The sequence below is a fragment of the Protobothrops mucrosquamatus genome, unplaced genomic scaffold (assembly GCF_001527695.2).
Source record: "Protobothrops mucrosquamatus isolate PMUCROS unplaced genomic scaffold, P.Mucros_1.0 scaffold277, whole genome shotgun sequence".
In the NCBI taxonomy this organism is placed as follows: Eukaryota; Metazoa; Chordata; class Lepidosauria; order Squamata; family Viperidae; genus Protobothrops; species Protobothrops mucrosquamatus.
This window is the reverse complement of record NW_015386621.1, coordinates 748903-761277: the sequence shown is the minus strand read 5'-3', so window position 1 is coordinate 761277 and position 12375 is coordinate 748903. Positions and strand designations below refer to the sequence as shown.

The 12375-nt window shown below is 38.5% G+C and overlaps 1 protein-coding gene across 1 annotated transcript in view; it reads right to left on the bottom strand.

Annotated features, from left to right (window-relative positions):
* DYNC2H1 (dynein cytoplasmic 2 heavy chain 1) overlaps positions 1 to 12375 on the bottom strand; it is a 152773-nt gene that overhangs the window by 23540 nt on the left and 116858 nt on the right. The window contains exon 83 of the mRNA XM_015814719.1: positions 1556 to 1672. Within this exon, the coding sequence (XP_015670205.1) occupies positions 1556 to 1672 (117 nt within the window). The remainder of the gene's footprint in view (positions 1 to 1555; positions 1673 to 12375) is intronic.

Here is a 12375-nt window from a genome sequence, read left to right as displayed (position 1 = left end):
AACAAAATCTTTAGTACAAATCTCAAATTATAACATCAAATATTTCTTCTCTTTTTCCATTAACATTTACCGTCTCGTATTCAAGCTAGTATAGTTCTTATTTATTTATTTATTTATTTATTTATTTATTTATTTATTTATTTGATTTATATCCCGCCCTTCTCCTCACCGGACTCAGGGCGGCTGACAGCCTTATAAAACAACATTACAACAAATATCAATATTAAAACCAGATTAAAAGAAAATATTTGTAAAGGCCTAGTCCAGTGATGGCGAACCTTTTAGAGACCGAGTGCCCAAACTGCAACCCAAAACCCACTTACGCATCGTTGGATGCCTGGTGGGTGTGCCCTATTGGGTGGGTGTGGCTACGGTGGTAACGGCAGACTGGGTGGGACTAAAAAGTTCAATCAATCAATTCCAACTTTGCAAGATCTTTTTTTTTCCCCGCGAGAAGTTGAAATTGACTGATTGATTGAACCTTTTTTTTGTTTGCACATGGCAGCGGAGGCCTAAAGCGAAAAGGTTTTATAAAACCCAGCTGAAGGCCTAGGACTGGGGCGATGGCGTGCGTGCCCACAGAGAGGGCTCTGAGTGCCGCCTCTGGCACCCGTGCCATAGGTTCGCCACCACTGGCCTAGTCGTTAAAATTACCCTTAAAAACCCCACTAAAATTCCCTAGGCCAATCCCGCTTGTTGGAAAAGCCATGTCTTTAGGGCGCGGCGGAAGGAGGGGAGATCCGGGATCACCCGGATCTCTGGGGGTAGTTCGTTCCAGAAGGTGGGGGCTCCCACCTAGAAGGCCCTCCCCCTGGGGGTCGCCAGCCGGCACTGTCTGGCTGACGGCACCCTGAGGAGACCCACTCTGTGGGAGCGTACCGGCCGATGGGAGGTAACCTGCGGCAGAAGGCGGTCTCGGAGATATCCAGGTCCAATGCCATGGAGCGCTTTGAAGATGATGACCAACACATTGAAGCGCACCCGGAAGGCCACCGGCAACCAGTGCAGCTCGCGCAGCAGCGGTGTTACATGGGAGCGACGAGTCCCTCCCAACACCGCCCGCGCGGCCGCATTCTGGACCAGTTGGAGCCTCCGGGTGCTCCTCAAGGGGAGCCCCATGTAGAGAGCATTACAGTAGTCCAGGCGGGAGGTGACGAGGGCATGAGTGANTTTTTTTTCTTTTGTAAATAATATTTTATTAATTTTTCAATTTTACATTTAAGTATTTAAAAAGCAATGTGATGACTGGGTTAATCAATAGTTCGATAACAAAATCTTTAGTACAAATCTCAAATTATAACATCAAATATTTCTTCTCTTTTTCCATTAACATTTACCGTCTCGTATTCAAGCTAGTATAGTTCTTATTATATCAACTCAGTAAAAACATCATTATTACATTTATCAATAAATTTTTAGCTTATACGTATCTTAATTACATTCAATCTTCATAAACAATCCATATCCTGTTATTAATTTTTACCCAATTTTTAGTTTCTCATCAATATTCCAATTTAACAACAAAGGTTTTTTTCTATCCTCCAGCTGATCTTACCTGATTAAGTTTTTTCCATAGATTGAGGACTGGAGAAAGCTCATTTGCCCAGATTTCTCTGTCAAATTTGCAACCAGCAATTACAGACCTACTCAAGATCCGAAGTTGTGAAATTACCTGTAAGAGACAAAAAAAAGAGAATATGGAGACAATTCCCAATAAAATTATGGAAAAGGTCCATACCTATATATTTTGATAAATAACTTAAGAAGGGTGTGAACAAGATCATAATTATAAATAAATAAACCATAAATTGTATGATGAGAAACCTTTTATCAAAATGAGCAATTATTGCTTGCAAGTATATTTAACATAGATACAGAGTATTTTCATTAATTGCTTATTTGTATTAATAACTACATTACCAGAGATAGTTAAGGCTGATTACAAAGGATTAACTTGACACTTTTGTTTGAGAAATAAAAAAGAAATGTTGATCACAAGTATTCATATGATATAAAGCTGGAATTAGAATTATATTACGATTTGTAAAAGTTGAAATCAAATTTGTTTGAATAATTTTTTGAGAATTTACATGGTGTCCCTGTTATTTTTGTTCCTGAAGCCATGTAAAATAGTTATAAGTTGTAAATGATGGAGTTATTATAAACAAATGTATTAATTAGGAAAAGATTATGGAATTTTTAGTTGCAGATTTTGAAAATATATTTTACGTGATAGTTTTAAACTTGCTAGTACAGATGAGGTCATATTGGTAAAAATCTGAATTTATTTCTAATGAAAATATAGTTTAAAATATTCAAATACAGAATAATTATGTATATAGAGATCATGACAACACACATTCAAAAATTTAAATGTGGCCACTTGGCCACACTCTGTAGCACTCACTTGCCCACTGCCCTGCTTGTCAACCTTCCAACAAGGGAAGTCAATGGGAAAATTAGGAGAAAATTGCAAGTTGTGATCAGTTGAGGTCCTCACTTAATGATCTGCAATCCTTGCTTAACAACAGCAACAGGAACTGCTAGGATTGCTGTCACTGAGCAATACAGTCACATGACTTTGCCTTTATAAGCACATCACTTAATGGTGGAAATTCAGCTCCAAATTACTGTCATTAAGCAAGAAGTACCTACAAAAACAAGCCCTATATATCCATATCCTTTTTATGTTTATTTGAGGATCTGAAAAATATATGCTTAAATCGACTTTTAAGATTTCTCTAGTCTAAAGGAATATTATAATACATTCCTTGTATAGGTTACAATACAGTAAAAAATGCAGTGCAGTATTTTATTCTAAATACCCGAGTTTCTATATGTAACTATATCTGAGATTTAGATTACAATTTACCATTGTTGAAATGCTTAAGCATCTCTTTTGTCTTTTTTAAAAAAAACAAAATGGTAGTATCCCTTAAGTAACTAAGGTCAAGATTCACTTGAGTCAGGTTGCACTTTTTGTGACATTATGGATATTCAGTATTTTTCTTGGAAATAATATAAACATGATTTGCTTAGCTGTTTGAAATCAGCTAGGTGCTATCAACCTGCAAGGAAGTATCTTTCAAAATCGTTATTTGTTTTTAAAAATGGATTGGTTATGCCTAAATTAAGTTCCACTGAGTTCAGTTAAATCTATTCTAAGGACAATTAAATGTGGATTCAATTTAATACAGAGTACCATAAAGGTAGCTCACACCAGAAAATCTGTTTTCTTGGCCTCATTGACATTTTATAATCTGTATCTGTGTCATCTATATTAATATCAATATCTACAGACTGTCTACATCTATTGTACATCTATATATTATATCTCTTTCCATGAGGCTGCACTATTCAGTTGTTCAATACTCTGAATTATGCACTTAAAGTTCACTTGATTCTGCATTTTTGATAGATTTTCTAACTTAAAAATTGTGCAGTGATGCAATGTTTCATTTTGTTTCATAAATTAGATACATTTTAGTTTACCAAAAACAAATTAAAACAATTTATTACACTTGGTAGAACATGAAGCTTCACTAGTTTGTAATCTAAGGAAGTATTATTTTAAGTTGTGTAATTGTTGCTATTAACTTATTTTGTTAAACATTCTGGAAAATTAGTGCTTAAAAAAGAACAGTTTCAATTTAAGAAGAAAGTGGAGAAAACTTTTAATACTTCTTTTTACAAACTAGACACAAAATGTTTAAATGTTAATGAAAATAAATCACCCTGTATACTGAAAATGTTTTTCTTCTTAACAGAAATTGAAAAGGGAATTGATATATTTGCTGAACAATAAACTAATTATAGTTATAGCCATATAGGATCTCCAAATTAGATGCTTCTTTCTTTTCCAGTATAACCAGGGCTAAAAAACTCTTATCAAATCAGTTTAATTTACTACATTTAAATTAGCCAAGCTATCTAATTTGAATTACCTTACATTCTTCTTATAAACACTATAAGATCCAGGAGTCAAGCCCCATTCAAAGGAAAAAAGAATGGTATGTAAGTAGTCCTCAACTTATTGGTTGCTTAGCGACCATTTGAAGTTATAATAGACCCCCCCAAAGATATTTACAGACCAAATTTGAAGGTCCCATGGTCACCCTCCTCCCCCCCAGTCACACAATCACATTCTGTGTGATCGGCAACTGGTCTATATTTAGGTGATCATGATTCATGTTTCAGTTTCTGGCAAAAAAAACAACCATTGCGAACAATGGATTCCCTTAATGATGGTGGTGCTCGTTTAATGACCATAGATTCACTTAACAACCATGGTGATTTGCTTAATGATTGCCACAAAATATATAAAATTGGCTTGAGCATATGATGACCTACTTAATAACCAGCACAGCTTACAACTGTAATTCCGGGCTCAATTACAGCTGCAAATCAAGGACGACCTGTAGTGGTTAAAGAATTACAATAGGATTGGTGAGATCACCTTCACCGTTTTTATGAAATGTGCAGCCATATTAATACGATAAATAAATAGATAGCTGATAGCTAGATAGACAGTCAGACAGTCAGTCAGACAGACAGACAGACTGACAGACAGACAGACATACAAACAGATCTTGTGAGAGGAAAATGGAGAGCTCTGTAGGTCACATTAAACTCTGAAAAAAGAAAGGACAGAATTGTAACAAATAAAATATATGCTAGATAAAAATCATAACAAAATTGTAGGCAGCTCATCGGGCATATATACACACACAAAAGGACTGAATCTATTCTATTTGTAATTGGATTCATTGTCATCTCTTTTTTAAGAATAGTGAATATAATTAACAGACCATTGGTTGTTTTAGTAACCTTCTAGAATATGCATTCTAATTTTACATGCCTCTAAACTATAATTTATTATAGTTATTTGGAAGATGAGGTTTTTACTAAATATCAGAAGTTAAATGTGTAGGCTTTTTATTGTGTCAAAGGACTGTATCAGCACATTTTTTTCAAGAGAATTAGGTCTTAAAAGCTTGAATATAAATCACAGGAGACATGCTAGCTCATGCAATTTTTAACTTAAGCAAACTAAGAGTGAATCTTTCTGTCACAGTAAAGGAAAAACTACATTCATGCTGTCAGCTGTAAATTTGATCAAATTTCCAAACAAAATGTCTCTTGTTTCTTTGAAGAGCCATGCACGGTATGTAATGAAAATATGGTCATTTTACATAAAGCTGTGTCATAATGAAGAAGACTCTGTCTTGCACTTCCAAGAAACTAGCAAGCAACAGAAGATATATTGGGCATAAACAACCCAACTGAACATGTACATTTCTATTGCTCCAGTTGCTCGTGTGAGAAAGAGAAAGTAAGAAAGAGATTAAGTCTAAGGATTTATCCTTCTTTACCATGAAATAGCATTTCTCCGCAATTGTTTTCAAAGAATACATTTTCACAATATCATTTTCATCTTATCCCTAATCCATAAAGTTGCCTTCAGTTGTTCCACTGTTAATGATGTTTTCTCCCACCCCAAAATCTTGTGCTTGACAATCTATAATACAGCTGAAAATGTGGATGATGGCATGATCAAAGTTTAGAATCTGCCCAGTTCTTGCTGCTCAGTTAGGCAAGCTGTTTCCTATCTGGCTGCTGGCCTATGGATAATTTGGCTAGGTCTGCAAGAGAGACTAAACACCTGGCTTAAACAGAAGCATCTGTTTGTGTAATATTTGGCCACTGCAAGGCCTGCTTTTTTACATGTAAATTTTTTTGAAAAAGATAGATGAGTTTGTATGTATGTATTTATATATATATGTACGTGCGTATCTCTGTCTCTCTATCTCTCTATCTCTCTATCCATCCATCCATCCATCCATCCATCTATTCTCCCACTCACCTACTCACTGCCAATCAACTTATACTGAGGAAGAGAGACATCACTGAGTCTCACGTTCATCAAAAGGTTTCAGGCAATCTCACAAGATCTCAACGAACACAATCAAATTACAATTGTTAATTTTGATAAGGTACTTTTAAATGGTCTCACATATAATCTACAATAGAATAGAATAACAGAGTTGGAAGGGACCTTGAAGGTCTTCTAGTCCAACCCTCCTATACCAGGAAACTCTATACCATTTCAGACAAATGGTTGTCCAATCTCTTCTTAAAAACTTCCAGTGTTGGAGCATTCACAACTTCTGGAGGCAGGTTGTTCCACTGGTTAATTGTTCTAGCTGTCAGGAAATTTCTCCTTAGTTCTAGGTTGCCTCTCTCCTTGATTAGTTTCCATCCATTGTTTAAACATCTGTTCCATCTGTTTAAAGAACACTAACTTTGGTTTGCTTTATCCCACCTAATCAAATTTGGATATTACAACAGACTGTATGCATCTTATGAAGTGAACTGGTTAGTTTGAAAATGTGCCACCAGATTTCTGATTTTTTTTGCCATCCTATTTGTATGTGTAATATTGAGGGGAAAGCAGAGGTATAGTACATAAGCCAAAAACACTTGTCAACATGCCTAAGAAATTGCTTTATTTTTTAAAAAAATCTTTGCAATGGAAAGCCAGAGTTAATGTCAGTAGCATATATATTGCAGATGATTGATTTGTAATGTAAATGTGTTTATGTATTTTATGTATAAGTACCGTATTACTAATGCTACTGAAATTATGTAAATATAAACATTACTAGTACACTTACAGCAGACATGTCAAACACAAGGCCCGGGGGCCGGATGCTGCCCGCGAAGTGGTTTCATGTGGCCCGCGAAGCCATCCTGGAAACAGTGAGGGAACGGACCCTCTGCCTTGGCCTGGCCCAGGCCGGCCAGGAGCCAATGTACAATTTTGTGGTGGCCATCTATGCTGAAATGCATTCAGTCTTAGCTCCACAAGGCCGTCTGGAAACAGAGAGGAACCAGCCCTTGCCGTGTCAGCCCCACCCTCTGGATGCATGCTGGGGAGGTGTCACCCTTTGTGAGGAATGAAGAAATGCACCATCGCCTGGAAGTGGCCAGCAAATGGCCCTGGCCTACTTCACATATCTGGCTTGATGGGCTCCAGGGGAGGGGTTTCGGCAGGCAGCGGGGTGCTCTTCTCACAGTGCCGAGAGGCTGAGCAGGGTGGTGTGAATCTGATGAGACATGCAATGCTGCCTAGCCCCCAACCTGCCCAGTTTCAGCAGGCAGCAAGATGCAAAGCTGGCGAGCTTCGCACCACACGGCTCAACCTCTCGGCACTGTGAGGAGAGCGCCCAGCTGCCTGCTGAGACTGGGCAGGCTGGGGGCTGGGCGACGTCACACTTCTTTTTGGATTCGCGCCACCTGGCTCAGCTTCTCGGCACTGTGAGGAGAGCGCCCTGCTGCCTGCCGAGACCAGGCAGGCTGAGGGCTGGGCGGCATCACGCTTCTTTTTGGATTCACAGCACCTGGCTCAGTCTCTCGATGCTGTGAGGAGAGCATCTTGCTGCCTGCCAAAACCGGGCAGGCTGGGGGCTGGACAGCATTGCGCAGGTAATGTTGACTCTCACACTGCTCATGGCATCCCCTCCCCCAGAGCCCACCAAGCCAGATATGTGAAGTAAGTGAGGGGCATGTGCTGGCCACTTCCAGTCGATGGTGCATTTTTTCATTCCTCATGAAGGGTGACACCTCCCCAGCTGCGTTTCTTGCCTATTTTTCTCCCTCATCTCAAATATTTTCCCACCACTCTGTACTTAGGAAGGAAGGGAGGAAAGAACGAAAGAGGGAGGGTCTGAGGGAAATCCTGCCTTAGTCCTGCCCTGCTGCCCTTTCACCATCCCCTTGCCCCCTCCTCCTGGCCTATCCTGGGGGTCTCCCATCCTATTGCTAAGGAAGCTTTGGATATAAAGCCGGGTCTCCTCCCATGGAGAGGGAATGGGCCTCCCTCTGACTTTGCCCTCATACCCATCATGAACAACCTGGCTAAGGAGAGCAAGCACAGCAGCAGCAGCCTTGAGAAGGAGGTAAGTGCAGCTGGGTGCCTCCTTGGCGAAGTGGGGCCGGGCTTGGTGCTGCGGGTGCTCGAGGGCCAGGCTGGGCGTTTAACCTCTGCTGCCCAGGGCTCCGGGCAGCCCGCACCATCCAAACCCCCCACATGGCCTGAAAGGAACAGTGAGGCTCCTCCAGTGGACCATGCCTTGGCACTTGTCCTGGTCCCACCCCCTTCTGTCCCACTCAGATCTGTCCCACTCCTGTCTAGGCCCTCAGATCTGTCCCACTCCTGCCTAGGCCCCCACAGGCACCCTTGACGTGAATGATGTAGAGCTGGTCATGCCCACCCAGTAAGCCACACCCACTCCATCCACACTCACCCAGTAGGCCACACCCACACTGGCCACACACACCCGCCCCCCCCGAGGACAACCGCAATGCTGATACAGCCCTCAATGAAATTGAGTTTGACACTCTTGACTTATAGTGTTAGTTTTGCCAGATTTGGGGAGGGTGGAGGATGGGCATGATCCTATGCCACATAATATTAACATTACACATGAAGTTAAAAAGACAATTTTTTTCTCATATCCACTTCTATGTATAAGCAAAAACATCAGCAAAGAAAACACTTTGCTTCAAGAAAAGCTATTCTGATAAACTCACAGAAGATAAGCAAGATTCCACAGCAGGATAAACTAATAGGAAAAAGAACACAATACATATTGGAGGCCTTAAAAGAAGAAGCACAATTGCCAGCAATTTTAATCAGGAATAAAATGGACAATTGGCTCTTAAGCTATGGACATCTCTGGGGAATTTCAAAAATAGACTAAAGAATTGGAATCTCTGATAATGCCTCACCAATGACTTCATATTCTTAAAAATGTTACAATGGTACCAATTGATTTGAGTTTCAGTTGATTTATCAAAAAAGTATATTTAGAATATATTGGTCACCCCAAGGTCAGATTTTCTTTCTTTGTTGGAGATGGTAAAAAATATATGTGAGGGTTTAATGAACCTCATGATGTAGCCCTGGAATCATTTATCATTATTTTGGAATGATATTTTAATGTACATAAGTAGATTTGTGTAAAAAAAAACTTTAAATGTTAAAAGTGTTAATATAATGTTGAATTATATGCCAAATCTTTGAATTTGTCTATTAGGAATTATGGTTGCATCATACATGAAAGGTATCTGAAAGAATAATATTGAGAAATTGGAAAAACTGATATTATTCCAGATATTAAGGAAAAGCTTTTAGAAATATGTAATTCATTTATCCTGGAAAAAGCTGTATTTTTTCTTTTTAATTTACTATTTATGCTTTAAAAGAAAAACAAAGAGTGAACAAAAAGGAAAAAAGAAAAGAAAAAACACAATTGGTACAGAAGTATAATATTTATGAGTGGGCAAAGGATAACCAAGTTTATACAGTTAGTGTTCAATAAATCTTTGATTAGAAATTAACCACGGAAAACATTAAAGTACATTAAATTGTTTAAACCGTGTAAATCAGAATTTAAATCACTATGACAGTTGCAACTTCAAGGAATGTCACTTTTCCAATTTCTCAATATTTTACTAGATTCTTTCAATGCAGCAGAAGATATCCCTGCTATTAAAGGATCCTTGAGTCCAAACGTTCAATGATTTCTATCCATTTACTTTTCTTTAAAACCTCATCAGCAAATATATTATTAAATGGGTCGTTCTTAACATGAAATTTATTGTAGTTATGAAATGATGATTACTAGAAGTGCAAATAATAGTCGGCTCCACCTTTTTAGCAGTTAAGAATTACTCTGCTGTTAAGTATTGAATACTGTCAAGAAAATGAAATAGTACTGTAGTTGAACTATCACTCATTTCAAGACTTCAGTTCCAAACATTGATAACACAAAAAACATAAATTGCTTTTCTATCCTTTGCTCAAGAAATAGACTTTAAGATAATTCAATAATTCTCTTTACTTCTTTTTTCATGATTTTGTTCTCAAATTGGCTATCAAAACAGGCCAATATAACGCTCCAGAGAGTCCACTAACCTATTCCATCAGATTTCTTGTGGGAGAGTTAATTCGGGTTTCTCCCGTTTCCTTCACAGCAGTGGATTTCAAAATAGTTATTTTTCAAGTATTTATGCCACCTATATTAACCTTTTTTTCTAGAATACTGAAGTCTTTGTCTTAATGTAGTACTAGATAGGCATTTTAACAATATACAGAAGAATGGAGCATCTTCAAAGAAATGCCCACATTGCTAAATATTTACAGCAGTAATAGCAGCTATAATGAACTATCAAAAGAATTTTAAATGTCAACTATCACATCTTTTAGTAATCTGAAGATTCTGTTTTTCAGACATATTCCCTCCAGCATCTTAAAATCTAAAACAATTGCCATAATGAGCCATATTAAGCAACCAGGTCTTATAGTTTTTGGTTGCATCATTTGCCTTATGTTTATGTCCTGTCATTCCCTCAAGTATAGGAATTTTATTAAAATATTTCCAATGGTGATGAAGTCTCATCTACAGTCTGTTGTTTTATTCGATATTAGGAACATTTCTTGATTGGAAAATCCTCAGAATCCAAGGAATGAGTTTTCTATTCTATTTACTGCACACCCATCCTTTACACTTATATACAAAGCCCTCTACATTGACCAGAACTATTCTATCACCTTTTACCCTCTTTGATCTTCCCACTTTTAGAGAAGTTACCATATTCATTTTCTTTGGTCATAGTATATTGTGATGGTGTGCTTCACGGGAGATTTTATGACTGCACTATGCTGCATTGTGCTGCAGCAAATCTTTGCATTCTGTATCAAAACATAATTGAGCTATTCTAGAGGATTTAAACATTTGTTACTATAAAAATGCTAACTATTCCATTCCCAAACTAAAAGTCTGATTAAGTAAAGACAACATTTAAATTGGATGTTTAAATGTTTCTTGTATTTAGCATGCTATTGTGGAAGGATGGGATATCTAAACCAGTGTTTCTCAACCTTGACAATTTTAAGGCATGTGGACTTCAACTCCCAGAATTCCACAGCCAGCAATGCTGGCTGTGGAATTCTGGGAGCTGAAGTCCACATGCCTTAAAATTGTCAAGGTTGAGAAACACTGATCTAAACAGAAATGATAGGAACATCAAAATAAAAGTTTTAAAAGTTGCATGAGATAGTGACCCCAGGGATTTCACATTTTAGTGCAGAAATACAAGGAGGAAACAGAACAGTCACAGCATACCATCCAGGCAATATATGCAGTGCACTTATTCAACACTGGGTTCAAATAAGCTGTATCTGAAATACATATTTCACTATATATTACAATATGAAAATTCAGCAGCTTGAAGGAATGTAATATCAATATAGAACCTAAGGAACTATAGCACACAACCATGGGGCTGATTGGCTCCCCAAAAGTCCTCCCTTCACCTTTCAATTAATTAATTTTTAACCGTGCTTTAATCCCCCTTGCCTCCTTTAAATTTTCAATTTTTATATACTGTTTTTATGTTTTAATTTATTAGTGTTTTTTATTTTGTTGTATAGAGGGAGATGGGGGGGGTGTTAAACATGTGATTGATAAACAAAGAAACAAACAAATCAGGAACATTATGATTTTTCTAAAAAAAAATCATTTACATTCTTTAGTCTATTTTCTATGGTAAAGACGTTTATTTTGGTCTATTTTCTCTTGGTAAAGGCCATAATTTTGTTTACTTTTAAAAAACTGTGATATGTATTTCATCCATTCAGGACATTTTGGACTGTAATGGCATATAAGCTCTCATGAATAAATGTTCACCTGTACTCCCTGGAGTTTACAATATTCCATTTAAAACTTTACTGTGACATTTTCCTTCTCACAGTGAGTGATAAGAGTTCTAATCTCCTCCCTTATGCCTACTGAGATTGCCAAAAGAACTACCATATCATCCCTGCATACGTGAATATCAGCTTAAGTTTCCCCCCCTTTCTATTCAATTGTCTCCAATACTTGGAGAGGGCCTGGACAAGTCCCTTCATGATGCCGCGGAAGTGATGTCCCGGTGCCTGGAGGCCGTGCGAGTCTGGATGGGGAGGAACAGGCTTCGTCTCAACCCGTCCAAGACCGAGTGGCTGTGGTTTCCAGCGTCACGTCATAGCCAGTTGATTCCATCTCTGGCTATCGGGGGCGAGTCATTAGCCCCCGCGGAGAGGGCTCGCAACCTGGGCATCCTCCTGGATGCTCGGCTGTCTTTAGACGATCATGTGACGGCCGTGGCCAGGGGGGCTTTTCATCAGGCTCGCCTGATACACCAGTTGCGCCCCTTTCTGGATCGGGACGCCCTACGCACAGTCACTCAAGCCCTCGTTGTTTCCCGCCTGGACTATTGCAATGCTCTCTACATGGGGCTCCCCTTGAGGTGCACCCGNTCCCTTCGACC